At 30.6% G+C, this 18,171-nt stretch overlaps 1 protein-coding gene across 1 annotated transcript; it reads left to right on the top strand.

Moving 5' to 3' along the window:
- Positions 1–2,050: 2,050 nt before the first annotated feature.
- LOC101257327 (CMP-sialic acid transporter 3-like) lies at positions 2,051–11,882 on the top strand. Its single transcript, XM_010314309.4, has 15 exons — positions 2,051–2,375; positions 4,184–4,300; positions 4,510–4,566; positions 5,849–5,926; positions 6,515–6,559; positions 7,241–7,300; positions 7,448–7,570; positions 7,873–7,950; positions 8,312–8,381; positions 9,048–9,155; positions 9,605–9,738; positions 9,821–9,897; positions 10,540–10,588; positions 10,672–10,731; positions 11,502–11,882. The coding sequence occupies exons 1-14, from the start codon at positions 2,208–2,210 to the stop codon at positions 10,720–10,722; spliced, it is 1,215 nt and encodes a 404-aa protein (XP_010312611.1). The 5' UTR covers positions 2,051–2,207; the 3' UTR covers positions 10,723–10,731; positions 11,502–11,882.
- Positions 11,883–18,171: the final 6,289 nt, after the last annotated feature.

Below are 18,171 nucleotides of genomic sequence, written 5' to 3'. Positions count from 1 at the left end.
ATATTGATAACAAGATTCTAAACAGAAAAACTTACGAACGAATTAGAACAATTTTGGTGTCTGCTTTGACATCGTAACTTATCGTATTCAAGTCGAGTAAGGCCTATTAATAAGGTTATTTTTACGTTTTTCATTCTCAAGATTCAAACCGAAAAAAATTCTCTTGATATTTTAAGATAATTTGCAAATTCATAATTATGTTACACACTCACTTTAGATTCTGAACAACATAATACTCGTCGTAAATGTTTTTGCCCCTGTTCATAGCTCGTATTCACATTAAAGCCCGACTAAAATAAAATTCACGATGAAAAGTCTTACTTATGTCATAGGGATACATTACTTTCTCCAAACCCTATATGTGAATTATATTAAATATGTTATTGTTGTTATTATTAAAACTTATTTATGGTAAATCTTTTAGCATGACTATAAAAGGAAATAAACACATTTAAACAAGATAAAATTTAAGCTAGCGTTTGACCATACACTTTGGATGAAGATTTATCTTGATATATTTATATAATTGTTTGATCAATTTAATCAAATTTTGAAAACTTATAATAGAAAATCTTTTATTAAGCACAACTGTAAAAGGAAATAAACATATTCAAATAAGATCAAATTTAAGCTAGTGTCTGATCATATATTTTGGATAAAATTTTAAAAATTTATTTTCAAATATCTATTTAAGCATAAATGTTAATTAGATTTAAAAATTTTAATCTTTAAATATTTTCTCCTTAGAAAATGGTGATATAACTAGAATTATTTTTCCAAATAAAATGCATATCCAATTACAATTCTAAGTTTTTAGGTTTCAACTTCAAAATCACATAGCTTTAATTATTTTTTCAGATAAAATGCATATCCAATTATAATCCAAATTTTCAATTTCAATTTTGAACTTCAAAATCATATATTTTTAATTATTTTTCCAAATAAAATGCATATCCAATTATGATCTAAATTTTCAAGTTTCAGCTTTAAATTTTTTGACCAAACGGGAGCTAAAAAATGGATTAGAACATATAAATTGACCATACACTTAAAAATCAGATCTTGAAAATTTATCTTCATATAAATCTAATATAATTTTGAAAACTTACAACGAAATATCTTTTATTAAGCATTACTATAAAAGGAAATAAACATATTCAAACAAGATCAAATTTAAGCTGATCTCTGATTATATATATTTTGAATGAAATTTTAAAAATTTATCTTCAATATCTAATTAGGAATAAAGTTTAATCTTTAAATATTTTCTTTTCAGAAAATGGTCACATAACTGTTAAGTATTTTCCAAATAAAATGCATATATCTAATTATAATTCAAATTTTCAATTTCAACTTCAAAATCATATATATTTAATCTTTTTTCCAAATAAATTGCATAACCAATAATAACTTTAGTTATTTTTCCAAATAAAAATGTATATCCAATTATGATCCAAATTTTCAAGTTTCGACTTCAAATTTTTTGACCAAACGAGAGCTAAAAATGGATTAGAACAAAAAAAGGGAAACATACATAAATATACTAAAATAAAAAAATATTTATCACTTATAGCAATAATATCTTATTTTCACTTGATCGGTTTTAATTCATTTATAATACAAGTTTAATACATATTATAAAGAACAATTTATTATTAATATATAATACAAGTTTTAATGATTGATAATACATTAATCACAAATTTTAATACACTTATAATAAAATGTGTCAACTTTTTACCAAACAAACATAATATATTCCAAAAAACAATTATAATCCATATATATTGCATACATAATTCACTTTTAATTCATATTGCAGATTTAACATGGTATTTTTATAAATGGTAATAAATAAAAAGTATTGCTGAAATCAGTAATTATTTATTAAAATGTACTAATTTATTTAATTTTTCCACAAAAAAATTTACTCATCAAAAGACAAAAATACCCTCATCAATCCCTATTTCATCTATATCTAATCTATGGGTAATTTGGTCATTTCACATTTTCTTTCAAGAATATACTTTATAAGGAAAAAATACTAAGAGACTTTCTTCTATAAATAATGAATGAAAATTCAGATCCAACAAACACAAATCAAAGTTCCAAAAAGCTAATTTCTTCGCTAAATCGATCGTTCGTCGGAAAAATTTAGGCATCGACGGAGTAATTTTGAGTTCCGGTGAGAGACGAGTTGAGTAAAAATGAATGAAATATCGGAATGCAGCGTTTGTCACTCGAAATTGGTAGCTTCCCCTACCAAAAGAACGGTGTCAAAGGCTTATGATCGTCATCGGACTGTTGTATCGGTGAAGACTCGAGCTTTCAACGTGTTTTTGGTTGTCGGTGACTGCGTTTTGGTCGGGTTACAGGTATGTGAAACTTGCATTGTGAATTTTGTGGTTTTGGATGATAGTTTTACTACTTGCTCTTTTGACTGTTAAGCTAGGAATAATTAGCTGAAGAACAAAAAATTTATTGTGAATGTAGACGGTTAACTAGTATGAAGCAAATCCTTTTTGAGCTAGAAAAAATGTTTGTTTGCATTAGTAGCTGGATGATGAACAGGTACAAAAGTTTATGATCGTCATCACACTGATGTATAGTTGAAAATTTGCTGTTTTATATTATTTTTTTGGTCGTCGGTGACAGCATTTTGGTCGGTTTACAGTTATTGAATTTTTGCTGCTGTAGCTTATGTGAAACTGGCATTTTGAATTTTGTGGTTTGTAATGGTGTTACTACTTGCTCTTTAACTATTAAGGTAGAAATAATCAGCTCAAGAACAATTTTTTTTTATTCTGAATTTGTTGGATAGAATGTGCACGAAGATTTTTAACTAGTGTGAAACGAATCCTATTGAGCTGGAAAAAATGAGTTCTTTTGGTGATTTGCAAAGCCACAAAGTAAAGAAGATGTATGCATTAGTGCCTGGAAGGTGAATAGATACAAATTCATTTGCAAAAAATAATGTAGAAGTCTGAGTATCAGGAACTGCAACCTGTCAAACTTAATCATCTGCATCAATAAAATGCTGAAAGTTGATAAAAGACTCTTGAAATGTGGAGTGTTGGTGAAATAAAGTAGGAGAGGCAATTGCTAGCAGAATGACATTTTTTTCTCATTTTAAGGTGCGAATGGAGGGACTATGGAGGTGGCATGTGATTGATAACATGTGCATCTTAGCGTAGAATCATTTTTCTTATGACCGGGAAAGCTGTTGTTTTAGCTTTAGACCAGTCCCTCTACCCTTCTTCGTTACATACTAAACTTGGTTCGAACTCAGTAACTCACACCTACTACACATCTTGTGTTCTGCCTCTGTTGTTGAATCAAAGCCCTAAGGCTCTTAGTTTAGAATGATATTCGGCGATGTTAATGACTAGTGATGGTGATTGTGTATGTCGATTTGGAATAGTGTTGACTGATAATAGTGGTTGTGGGTTGTATCTTGTGGTATAGTGGTTGACAGTAGTGATTATTTGTGGTTGTTGTTGGTGGCGGTTGATCATTAGTAGTGAAATGATATTGATAGCTAATGACAATGATGAATAATAAAGCGGTTGATCATTAGTAGTGAAATATATTTTGGCCTATCGTATGATATTTTTCCTTTTGATGATAAGAGTTGTAGTTTTGAATATGTTTACGTCTACTGGTTTCTTACTTAATCGAGGTAATTGTGTTTTGTATTAAAATCTGCTAAATTATGCAAAACTATTGATATTACTAAAACTGGGTCATCTTGGAATGTAGAAGGTAAAATGGCTCAAAAGAGTAAATTGATGGGTATGTCTAAGTTTCATTTTGGAATGTCATCAATTTTCTCATGATTTTGCAAAATCATCTTTGAAACACTTTCCATGGCAACACACATACAGAGATTGATGCCAATAAAAGAACCTGATGGTCTAAATATTTCTCTTAGTGAAGGTTGGTTGTTCGTACGACCTTAAACTTTTGATTTTTTTTATTCTTGTGTTGAATATTGAATATTACGTATTTGTATTTATTTTAAGAAAAATGAGAGTAATTATTTCTTAGAACTTGGTTATCAAAAAGTAGTTATTTTGCACAGAGTAACACTGGAATATTTCGGGTTTTCTTATGTAAGTTTCTATATTATGCTATATTTGTATATTAAATAAAATACATTTTTCATTTATTTCTTTTCTTGCAGCCTATACTTGTATATATGTCAAAAGTTGATGGCAAATTCGAGTTCAGTCCCATCAGTGTTAATTTTTTGACTGAGTTGGCAAAAGTTGCATTTGCAGTAATAATGCTATGCTTAGAGGTATGTCTTTGTCTCTCTTTACTGACTTAACTTATTCTATAACCTTCTACACCTTCAATTTCCTATGAGCTTCGTCTCTTCTTTTTCGATATAACAAATTCTACCAGGTATTGGTATATGCATCATAATTTGTTCTTACTATCTTGATACCTTGGTATAACTATTCACTTGTTTTAAAATGTTTCAATCTCTTGTATTATTATTTGAAGGCTCGAAACCAGAAGGCTGGAGAGAAGTCTCTTCTTTCTTTCTCCACATTGTTCCAGGTAATACTTGTTAATTCACAGAAGTGATTTTATTTGTTTTAAATAGATATACAAGTTTCATGTTCAGTTGTGTTAAACAATATAAAAATGTTCCCACTGAGACTTTTCTTTTTCATGTATACAAAAGAATATACCTACACTTTATTTAATCAAAGTAAAAGAATTTTCATTCATAAACATGGCTAAACTGGCTGTATACAAGGGTATACCAAAAGGTAGAGAATCTACAAAATATATGATTCTCTTTAGACTTCACCCAACCGTCTATACAACAAGGAACTTCTGTGTGCACCAAAAGAAAATAAGGGAACAAAGACTACTCTTCAACGGTACAAACTCGACTCTACTTCTTCTAAAGCTCTCCTATTTCTCTCTCCACACAATCTACATTAATTCATAAACTTACATTCTTTTTGTTTTCTCTCGTTTTTCTTCCTGTGTGTTGTTGTTGTTGTCTTTTTCATCTGTTTTGAGTTGAGGGTCTACTGGAAACAACATCTCTTCCATTTAAGGAAGGGGTAAGGTTTGCTTATACACTACTCTCCCCAGTACCCAGAGATTACACTGGGTATTATGTTGACTTTTCCATATACCAATATTGTTGCTTACCTAAATGAGAATTAGTGAAGATATTTAAATGAACATGGAGTAGGTGAACCCATCTCAGCCGGCTTAAAGCCATACTTTAATAAGAGCTTCAAGTTAAATAAAAATCTTTTATTTATTTCCATTTGAAGTTTATGTTTCCACCTTTTTGACATGCAATGAAGGATTTTCTTTGTTATCCCTATATTTCTCTCCACTTCCTTATAGATAGTTTAGTCATCCTTGTTAAATCTACATAGAATGTTAGCATTCTTTTCTATATTTCTCCTATGTTTTCCAATATACAATGAATGAAGAAATAATGACCATAATGATGATGACCACTGACTTCTAATAGTACTTAATAAATGGTTAATGGGGCCTCAATAAATTGGGGGTGGAGTTGCTTCAGCTGCTTGGTCCTTCAGCCGGTAAAAGGTGGGAACCTGTCTGGCCTCAGAGGAAAAGTAATAGGTTTCTATTGACCAAGTTAATTTTTTATAACCAATATGTGAATGGGCTTTGTTCTTTAATTAATACTCCAATCTGAAGTTTGAAATTAATGAATCTAACCATTCAGAAGTACTTTCTCTGACATTCCTCTACCGCGTAGGACACAAGTGGGATATTAAGAATTACAGTGAAGAATGTTCATGGCAACTTTTGTTACAAACTGTTTTTCCTTTATTAATTGCAGGCTGCTCGGAACAATGTGCTTCTGGCTGTTCCCGCTCTGCTTTATGCTATTAATAACTACCTTAAGTTTATCATGCAGGTAAATTTTTTCTGTCGTTCCTCATTTGGATATTAATAGGTTATTTCTGAGATGCTTATCAAATTCTCATGACTTACTGCCCTTATCTTAGATGGTGGGTTTCAAATAGATTCATATACCCTACCTCAGCTAGCTTGGGATTGAAGCATATTGATTAATATGGCTGTTATCTACTTTTTTTTTCTCTATCAGCAGTGTACTATTCTTGTATTATTAAGAAATACCACGTGATTTCCAAGATAGATATGTATGTACATATAACTCAAAAAATACATTACTAGAAGATTTTCTTTTATAGCCTCTTTTGATCAGAAAGTAAATTGAGTATCTTCCCTTAAAGTTGAGAACTTTGGCATGAGGAGACTTGATTGTCATCTCAAGTGGAATTATTTAAGCTTCTTGATTTCGTGTAATCTTTATCTGTTGTGATTACTTTCTTCAAAATTTTATGTCTTCTCAAGTGGAATTATTTAACTCATAAGGACTCACTTTCTTGTCTAGCCCTAATGTTTTGCATTGTTGGTGCATGTTATTGGAGTTCAACTATCCTCTCACACTTCTAATGACACTTTCTGTTACTTCGTGCAGTTATATTTTAACCCTGCTACTGTAAAGATGCTGAGTAACTTGAAGGTATCATTTGCTTATAGTTATTGTTGACACTTTCAGACTTTGCAATTTACTTGTGAAAATCCTACAGTAATTTTGGTTTGATAAGTTATATCTCCCTGATAAAATTGCAAATAGCTGATAATTCAGCGGATCTTACATGCTAGATTAATTACAAACTCTGCTTGCTATCTTTTGTTTCTGCTTCAGTCTTAGCTTTAGTTGAGTGTTCACAGTCAGGTTTTACTATTAGGTGTTCAAATTTCCATTTATGTGCACTCAAGATTGAATGGGAAATAACAACAATGAGCTTAATTTTCTTCAGATGGTTGAGATAGGTAGTCCTTTTTCCCCTTTATTATATTTGTTGTGCCTGACCAACTAGTGTGCACCTTAATTGATCCACCAGGCTGCCTGTACAACTCACAAGAACAGGTTTCCATGGGTAACCCTGCCCTCCGAAGATTGAGCCGATAGGCTCACATAAAGTATTTGTAGTTGGGATTTGGTGGTGAGCTGGTTAGTCTTTTAATTGCAGTTCGTATTCAAGGATGATGTGATTACTTTGTGATGCCTGATGTGAGGATTCAATTATTTTGTGTCATACTTGTACCAGATCTTTCCTCTTTTGCCGCTGATTGATTTATCTTCTCAAATTTTGTGTTGGTGATTCTTTTTTTAAAAAAAAATTCTTAAAACTTGCAGGTTTTGGTAATTGCAATGTTGTTAAAGATAGTTATGAAACGCCGTTTTTCCATAATTCAGGTTGGTAAAGCTGACAGAGATTTGTTTATGAACTATAGTCAACTGTAATTTTTAATTGATTTTTAGATGTGTATGATCTGTGTTTATGCATCTTGGACCCTGAAAGAATGCTAACTATATATGACTATCAAAACTAAATGGTCACAGTGGGAGGCTCTTGCGCTATTGCTTATTGGCATCAGTGTGAATCAGCTGCGCTCTCTACCAGAAGGTGCATCAGCTTTGGATCTTACAGTGACAACAGGGGCATATTTGTATACCTTGATTTTCGTAAGTATTATATGAAGATAATTCTTAATGACTACTCACATTCTTTGCTTGATCCATCAGATATTCTAGCTCTGAGTGTACTGCCTTCAGGAATTATTTTACCTTGTGGAATCTGTACACTAATTCACACAATTCCCTTTCTTTTTCTTTTTTTTCCTCCTTTTTTAGTGTCCAAGAGAATATAGGTGGTTTACAATACAGTGCCACTTGTACTGGAACAAACTTTATGCAATACTTTATTGACTTTACACCTAGTTGTCTTATTTAATGTGGATAGAAACTGATGCAATGTAATAATTCAGGTCACTGTTCCTTCACTGGCATCTGTCTACAATGAATATGCTTTGAAAAGCCAATTCGAGACCAGCATTTATCTTCAGGTGAACATTTGCTGTTGATTACTCCTAAAGTGCTTTAAGCTGCTGCAGTGAGTTTGATTTCATTCAATTGGATCCCAGCTAAAACAATAGATATCTTCTCTTCCGCAGTTTCTTCTTTCATTTCCAATATTTCTTCACTGTCTTAGTTCTAACCATCACATAGAATTGTTAATTGATTTGCTAATAATCAGATTTTTTTTCTGAGCAATACTTTTGTTTGGTGTAATTATACAAAGCTAATAGTATGATAATCACGATCTTCCAAGTAGTGAAATACTTGTAACCTCTTGGTGTGGTTTGTTTAATGGGTGTCTATGACTTTATTAATGATCCATTCAAACAACTAAACTGCTCTTTGCAGAATTTGTTTTTGTACGGATATGGTGCAATCTTCAACTTCCTAGGCATACTTGGAACTGTCATTTACAAAGGTATGAATGGGAAATCTTATCCTTTTTGTGTTTCCTAAGAATGAAGCTCTCTTGACATTAATAAACATGTGATTAATCATAATATCTGAAAAAACTGATCAATTATTAACTTCTTTCAAATTCTATCTTCAGGTTATCTTTATCTTCCCTCCTTTGTAGCTTTCACCTCCTTCATGAATCAGTTACAACTTACACAGAGTTTAAGAATGAAGAAGACTTCTGAATCTTGTGGTTTAAAGCCTGTCATGTGAAAAGTTTGTGATAAAAAAATTGCCAAAAAAGGAAAGAGACATGCTTTTTTAAATGGACTAAAAAGAAAAGTAAGACAAACAAATTGAAACAGTGGGAGTATAAGGAAAGCATCAAAATAAAGACATATTACTCGTCATAATTTTAAAAGTTAACAAAATGGACCTGGATGTATCAACCTTAGATTGAGTACCATCCATAACAGGATCCCCACTTGCTTATACTTCCCAGGCCTTTTGTGTTTGCGTAAAATGCTTATGATGCATCAATCCATTAGATTTCATAAGCATTTTAGCGAACTCATTCAATTCCTTTACTCTTGGATTGATTTACGTGTCTACTTCCAGTTGTTGGTTTATGCACAGAATTTATTTAATTCCTGTACTCTTGGCTAATTCTGTGTCAAATTCTATTCAGGACCTGACAATTTTGATATCTTACGGGGACACTCACGAGCAACAATGTTTTTAATATGCAATAATGCAGCTCAGGGAATCCTGTCTTCGTTCTTCTTCAAGTACGCAGGTGAGGATTCTCTCACTTATTTGGCTTCCCAAGTAGATTTTTGACTTTTATCAATGAAGAAAATAGAATGTATTTTGAAGAGTTGATTGAATTATTAACATTGAACCTCTTGCTATTTGCACTCGACAAGATGCATCTGTGTATACATCTTGTCTAATCATCCGATTTATACTCCATAATTTTTTTGTGTTGTATATTTCTTTTGTATGTGGGACTTGAGCTTTTCTCTCCCTGAATTAATCCAATTTTGCGAGCCAAAATGGGTCGCTTCAATTTTTAATTGTTTTGCATGTGCTATTGAATTTTTGATTCCCAGCTCTTACAAGGTACTTCCAATTTCTGGTAGTGAGCAACATGCAGATTTCATTTTTCTACGGTGGTTTGTAATGTCTAGTAAATGTATTACTTAAATGCATTAACTAATCATTGCTTCGTTTTTACATTTGCAGATACAATTCTGAAGAAGTATTCATCAACTGTGGCCACTATCTTCACTGGAATAGCATCTGCTGTATTGTTTGGACATACCCTTACTATGAACTTCATCTTAGGAATCTCCATTGTGTTTATCTCGATGCATCAGGTTATATTTTGATGTTGTTATCTATTTTGAGTGGCATGCTTAGTTTTTTAACTTGGACTTACGTCAAGCTTCAATTTTTCAGTTCTTTTCACCTCTTGCAAAGGTCAGGGATGAGCCTCAAAACGCCAACCTGGAAATGGATTATCCGAAAAACTACAGGTGCATTCTTCTTTCAAGTTTTAAGCTTTATGAAAGCAAAACTGATATACACGAGATTGTGGTTACCCTGCGACGTCTTCTCTGGACAGGCTTTCAGATGCTTATCTCTAGATCCGCCCTTTAGATTGTTTTGGATCAAGTACTTAACGTTCTTAGGAGTCGCTGATGTAAAGGACTGTTTAGACTTCCAGAGTATGGAGGGATACTGGACTAGAACAAAATAGGATCCATCAGAACATCATAATGAACTTCCAGAGTATGGAGACATTCCTAATGTTATTCTCTGAATTATGAAAACAAAATAGGAATTTCATCAGGTTCCTCGTTTTCAAGAGCAGAGAGGGTTTAATATTTTACTATAAATGGACATGAAATCAGGCAGGGTCAAGATGAAACAATTGCTTCTTCTGGTCCAATGGAGGGCCCACCTTTCCTCCCTTTAGTTTTCTTTAAACTATTATTTTTCTATATATGGTCTATTAATTATGCAGGTGTTGTAGCTAATCTCAGTTATCACTTTGATAGTTTGATGCATGTTGTGTGAAATCTTTAGTTATTGTGTTGCCTTTCTTACAACACATTTGATATCATCAATCTAGTGTTTTTTCTTTTTAAGAAACTTTGAGTGCTTGATTTCTACAGGTCAAAGGATGGATCCTTCATAAATATGGCGGCTGGGGCAAGTGAAGATGTAAGACTCTGATCAACTTGCAAAAAAAAATTCAAAAGATTATGCATGCATGTATTTCTCATATCTTTTTATGACGTTTACAGGCTAGCCATCGCGTTGGACCTGATGACAGAGAACCCCTTCTTCCCCGTTAGTTATTATAGGTATGCATTCTTTTGGCACTCTTTTGCTCTGTTAAATGATGTCTGCAATAAAATAATTACCTTTGTAGTCTCAGTTTCTCAGACAGGTTGATACATAGTGGACTTTCACTAATTAGTTGATATGCTTCAGCATACTTGATAGATGGTTTTAGAGAAGCAAAGTGTTAAAACCAGTGTTATTGACTAATATCATAAGATGGCCATGGTTGAACTTTTAGGTTTGCTATTTGATCCTCGTTAAATTGATGATGCATTAGATTTTTTTAGAAATATCAGGTTTAAATTGAAACTATCTGGAACAACCTACTCTACATTCCTTGTCAAATATTACTGTTGCATCCCATTCTTGTGTATTTGGTTAAAGCCCATAAAAGCAAGATTATCTTTTTTCGGTAAATGTAGGCATCTGAAAGTGACACACCTTTTAGACGTGGTTGAGTATATCTAATTCTACAGATACCTTACTCATCTTGCTTTGCTAACCCATGATAAAAATTTGCCTTTATCGGTACTTGAAACTTATTAATGTGTGTGAATACAGACCCGTCTTGGTAAATCCTAGTTGCCAACCTTCTACTCTTTTTCCAATTCTGATTATGTTGCATAGGTTCCTAGGCCATGCCATAGTAAGCATCAGTTCTGTTTGACCATAAACTATTGCAATTTTTTCTGCTATTATGCATGGCTTACGTGAAATGTGACATTGATCCTTACCGTTTCAGTATATATGAGCTAGAGTTGGTTCTAATATACTCATACTACATTTGCAGGATTGGTTTCTGGAGAAACATCGTTGGCTGGTCGGTATAGATAGTTTGGGTTTTGGGTCATTCTCTCGATATTTAATACCTCAGCATGCTGAGAAGATTCTTTTCACCCTCCAGATATAGGTACACAATTCTCTTCAATGAGAATTTACTATAGCCCTTTTTTATAGTATATGATGAGAGCTCAGGAACCACAGACGTTAAAGTTGAGTTCTGGATGACTGCGTTATCATCCGCTTTTGTATAGAGTTTAGCTCATTACCCTTGACGTTATTATCGCGTGCAGAGTATGCTCTGCATGCACATCATTCTCTGTAAATCTGGTCTTGTGAATTCAAGTTCATGAATAATGGTAATAGAGCATATCAACACCATATTAAACAAGTTGCTTGTTTTGTTTTATAGCTCCCTTTTACTATATGAAGCTTTATGTGAATAAAAGTATTGAAGGATTATGGTTCCAAATGCTAAAGGGATATGTTGAAATTTTTATCTTCACTATGTCGGTTGAGCCAATTTGTACGCACCTCGACTAGAGGCATCATCGAGTAAAGTGCACGGATATCCGATTTTGATATTGCCATTTAAATATTTTTTTTGCATGTGTATGAGTTCGAAAATAATTGTGTTCATGCACATAAGTTCTTACAAAAATGATTGAATTTTCAGTTGTTCAAGTAAAAACGACCGAAGATTAATCATTTTTACTTGAACTTCAGGTTGAAATGCATGAACTTCACTAGTACGTAACTTTAGATTTTTTTAAAAAAATTGGTACAATTGTTTGTTTTTAAAAGGCTTCATTTGTATGTTATTGACTTCTCTTTTGCTCTTTCTTTGAAGCATCAAATTATATTATTAAGTACCTTAAAACTTTCCATGAAAGGAGAAAGATGCTTCTACTTCTTTCAAACTAATTAAACGGCTTAATACATAAATATGTTTTATTAACTTGGCTTCGAATCATATTAACGCCCTTCAACTTTGGGTGTGCACAAGTAGACATTTAAATTTGTATAAAGTTGAACAAATAAACATACATGTCCTACATATGTCATTTTTTATCCTACGTGGTGTCTTACGTGTATTGTGCAATGTAGGATTCATGTGCTTATTTATTTAAAAGTTGGATAGTTAAAGTGTTTGTTTGTGCATTATGAAAGTTGGAGGTCAAAGTTAAAATTTGAAGCTAAGTTTAGGGTCTAATATATGTATTATGCCTAATTAAAACTTTCGTAATGCATCATCAATTACATGGCAATCTATAAATAAACTTATTTATTCCTTTCTTTGGTTCCAATATTTTGTTTCAATTCGACTCGATTATTCAGAAAAGACGTCTTTAAAATACGAAGTATATTTAGTTTTTCCTGATATAAAAAAGTAAATTGCTATCTATTTCTATGAAATAGATGTAAGATTTACATACACTTTATATTTTTTCAGATCACGCTTATAGAATTATATTAAATATATTATTACTTATTATTATAGTCGTTGTTGAATATAAATCGTTTTCATTTATTTTTTTCTGGATATTGCTTTTGTTATAGGAAATATATCTTTATTAAGACTTGCATATCAGATAAAAAAATCGTTTTTTTTAATTTATTGCTTTTAGTAGGAAATAAATATGACTTTCACTTTAGACAAAAAAAAAACATTTACTTTTTTTTGGTTATTTGCTTTTCGTTTGAAATATCTTTATTATGATTTTCACTTTAGAATAAAAGAATTATTAATACAGTAAAGGCACAAAAAGAGGAAAATTGTAGCTAAAAATTAAGTGCAGTGAAATTGATTATATTACTAATAATTTGCCTCAAAATTTTTTTGTTGTTACGAAGTTCTTCTGTTTTGCTCTACAAAATCGAAAGTCAACCAACCGAGAAATTAATATAATTCATGCAAAAATACTTCTTTAAAGTGGAAATAAGGATACAATCATAATATAATCAGTATATATTCTCTTCTCGATTTAATATTTATTTATATAATAAATTACATATAATCTGATATAAATATTAAATGCAAATTTTTTTTTTATCAAAGGTGGGAGCTAATGGATTCTGCATAATCTATAGCTTTAGTAAAAAAATTGTATTTGTGTTAATTAAACAATTTTACTTTAATATATTATTAATGATAATATAAAATGGCAAAAATGGAGACTTGGCTTTCAAGTATTAAAAAATTGACCCATTATTCTACATGCACTTCAATCCATTGTGCACCATTTTTTAATAGCTTTGAATACTCAAAATTTGAATCATAATCCAAATTCCAAAATAATAATATTTTTTTTTGAGTAAATTTGCTTATTATTGCCTCTAAAATTGACCAAAAAATCATAATTAGAAATATGTTTTATTTGTTCATGTCCCACTAGTCAAAATTGAACTCTTTGACTTAAAAAAAAAATATTGTAAACATCTAATAAAAAATAATAAAATCATTAAGGGAGTTTTAAGATATTTATTTCAACTTGTATATTATACAGGTTTATGATCGAAAAATAAATAAACACATAAAATATTGTTACTCAACCATAAATCCTAGTTTATGCCTATGTAAAGAGTATTAAATTTTCTTAAAAGGCATTTCGAAAATTTCATAAAGAGATCAAGATCTCGAATACTCCACAAATTGATGAATTATTCATATTTTCATCAAATCTACGCTCCGTCATGCTAATTTTCTGGGACTCTACAAGATGTTTCAATTTGAGTTGGGACTCTTGGAGGCTACTCAACCCTAAACCCTAGTTTATGCCTATATAAAGGGTACTAAATTCTCTCGAAAATTTCATAAAGAGATCAAGATCTCGAATACTCCATACATTAATGGATTATTCATATAGAGAGGTCAAATCTAAATCATCCTAGTTCAAGAAATACGCCACTTACGGTCCTCAAATCATGGATAAATCTTAGGAGAGTAGAATCAAGGGATCAACAGATCCTCAAATCATGGATAAATCTTAGGAGAGTAGAATCAAGGGATCAACAGAATTGTATCCGCAATCTATCTTGATCAATAAAATTATGTTTCTTCATATTTTATTTGAAATTTTAATTTATTTTCTGTCACTTTAAAACTTGTTGCAAACAGTTCGTTTGATAGAGATAATAAATATAATAACTCAAAACTTTGAATGATTTAACAAAATTTCCAAGGTATAAAATTATACAAATTTTCTCATAAACATAGAATATATCAAATAATTTTAAAATTTATAACAAAAAAGAGCATTATATAATTTGGAATAGAAATTATCATAATACTATCATTTGATAGGTCAAATGAATTAAAGAAACTACTAAAAAGAATTATATTATTGTAGAACTCAAGATAGCTAAGAAAAATTAAAAGCCTAAACATATTTAATAAAATAACTAGTTGCATATAAAAAAATAAATATAGTATAATATAAAATCTTTTTTTTTATTTTCTTCTTGAACTTTTCCTTTATTTTAGTTTAATAATTATACCTACTACTCTAGTTAGCCGGCAATTAATTAAATATACATTCTCATTTCTCCCCAAATGGGTAGCAATATAATTAAACTTTTGTATCATTAATTAGTTATTAAATTGTTGTAAAAAAAATGAAAAGAGTTCTATATTTTATTAACGATATAAAGTTACGTTGTCATCAATGACATTAATAATTTAGTTTAATTAATTGATAAGTAAATGAAACAAACAAATTAACAATAAGCTCATAAATTTATCTACATCTAATATTAATTTACACTAGATTATATTGATATACCATAATTTAATGATAATCATATTTGTAAAAATACATATTATATATTTATTGAATTGATATAAACACGAACAAAACTTTATTGGATTTGTGGTTAGTGTTGATATCATAGATTATTGTATCTGATGACACAAGTATCATGTCTTTTTAAAAAAGTAATATAAATATCAATTTTGAAAAGATTTTTCGATAAATATTCTTTAACGACAGAATGATAAATAGAAATTTATTTTTACTCTAACGATATATATAAATTAAACTCAATTATCAATATAGCACATTCTTATTCTCAACAATATTTTTTTTCAAAAAAAAAATAATAACAAAAAATAGACTTGGTCTTTACTAACAAGACAAAGAAATGATTAGTTTGCCTATGACTCTATCCTTAACCCTTATCATAAACTAATCAAACTTTCATTAATTAATCCCTTTGACGATGTAACTTTCTTAGTTTCAATCTAATATATCTGATACTTAATTAGTTTAGATTATATCGCGTGAAACATTTTTACAGAAAAAAATATATTTTAAAATATTTTTTTTATACTCAATTAAAAATCATCCTCGATTCTCGAACTAACCAATTATACCTTAATAACATAATAGTAAACAAAAAAATAATACTACAAAATTTCCAAGAAAGAAAAATTATTCCAAAAAATAAAAAAAAAAATTGACCAAAAAAAAGTCTTTTTGCTTAAAGATTTTGCTTCTTAGGTTCTTAAAGGTGTGTAGCTGTCATATATTTATATAACGCGGTTGTCTTTTTCTCCACGTATTTATCTATTTTCCTTAACCCTAACAACTTTCTCCATAGCCACCCCATGCATTTTTTGTTACGTAAACGGATTCAGAATTTAAAATTAATAAATTTAAATTTACGAATAAAGACAAATGATATATTTATCCTTTCAATAGAAGATCGATGGAAGAGCTTGTGATGATTTGATATGATTTGTAATTAATCTAACAAGGCGCATAATTAAATTAGTCGTTGTATATAAAAAAAAATGTTATATATATATATGTCGTGACTTGCGAGTCACATGCTTAGTTATGTTGTAGCACGCTTTGGAATTATATTGGTTCGATAAGATTTAAAATCAAGTAATTTGAGCATGATATCAAATATGTTGAATACAGTATAAAATCATATCGATCTGTCATGACTTGCATGTCACAGTTTACGAATTTCAGTCTCTCTTGTCACCATCTTTATAGAAGAACTTGTGATGATTTGATGTGATTTGTAATCGATCTAACAAGGCGCGTAATTAAATTAGTTGTTGTATATAACAAAACGTCATATATATTAGTCATGACTTGCGAGTCACATGCTTGCTTATGTTGTAGCGCGCTTTGAAATTATATTGGTTCGATAAGGTTTAGGATCGAGTAATTGAGCATGATATCAAATATGTTGAACACAGTATAAAGTCATATCGATCTATCATGACTTGCATGTCACAGTTTACGAATTTCAGTCTCTCTTGTCACCATCTTTACCACTCAACTCAAGGGTGTTTTAGTCAAAGAAAATTTTTACAATTTTTTTATTAAAAAATAATTGATTAATTTAATTCTTTTTTTTTTATAATGACTAACAAGGACAAAATTAAAAAATAGTGCCTCGATAATATGACTTAGTCAACATATTCTAACTATATATAACCTAAGAACCCCCACCCACCCAAAGAAAAAAAAACTCTCAAACAACAAACACAATCTCAAAAAACCAATTATCCATTTTCTCCAATTCTTCTTCAAAAACTAAAAATATCTTTTTTTTTCTTGATTATATATTCACTATAATCATATTCCTTTTTTCGCGTCCACTTAGATCTATCGCGACTTTTAAAAAAACTTCATTTTCTTCAAAAACGAATTACCCTTCTTTCATTTTTCATATAGTTCGCCAATTCAGTGCTTTATATTTCGAGTTTGAAAAAAAGATGGGGATAGAGAATTGGTCTTTATTAGGAAAACTAAAAAGGGCAGTAAAAAAGATTACTTTTTTGCTGAATTTTGATATCAACAAATGGAAATTAGCATCATATTTGATAGGAAAAAAGCCATATCATCAGTTGAGTTTCAATGAGAAGATTTTGCAAAAACAACCAACTGGATTAAATGTAATATGTATTGATGAAAATGAAGATCAAGATTTGGCTAATAAAAATGGTTCATCTAAAGGACTTCAAAGAACTATGAGTTATCCATCATCAGAAGATGATATTGACAAAAGGGCTGAAATGTTTATTGCTAATTTTTATAATCAGCTAAGACTTGAAAGACAGATTTCATTGGAGTTAAGGTATTGTAGAGGGAATAGTTTTGGATCTTCAACATCTCCGTGAGAAGAACAGAGACGGATTCAGTATTTTAAGTTTATGAATTCAAGATTTCGCGTGTTTTCTTGACTTTGACTTTTTCTAAGATTTTTTAAGGTGTGTATAGATTTTTGTGAAGAAAGGGGGTGGAGATTGTGGTTTTGTTAAAGATGATCTTCACTGCTAAAACTTGTATAAACAGAGCATACAGTTTTTCATTAGTATGCTTTTCTTCTTTTCTTTGCTTTTTAATGGCTTGGGTGGGAAGGGGTGGGGGTGGGGTGGGGGTGGCGGGTCTGGGATTTTCTTTTATTTTTTTTGTTCCTACTCGTAAAGTTGGTATCATGTGACACGATCACGAATTCGAGCTGTGGAAACAGTTTCTTGCAGAAATGACATGTGACCAGATCATGGGGTCAAGCTATAAAAACAGTGTTTTACGGAAATGGAATGTGACCAAATCATATATTTGAGTTGCGGAAGCATCTCTTGCAGAAATATTGTGTGATCAGATAGATCATTGAGTCGAGCTATGAAGATAATCTCTTACAGAAATTGCATGTGATCA

Source organism: Solanum lycopersicum, chromosome 11, assembly GCF_036512215.1.
Source record: "Solanum lycopersicum chromosome 11, SLM_r2.1".
In the NCBI taxonomy this organism is placed as follows: Eukaryota; Viridiplantae; Streptophyta; class Magnoliopsida; order Solanales; family Solanaceae; genus Solanum; species Solanum lycopersicum.
This window is presented reverse-complemented; position numbering and strand designations above follow the sequence as displayed.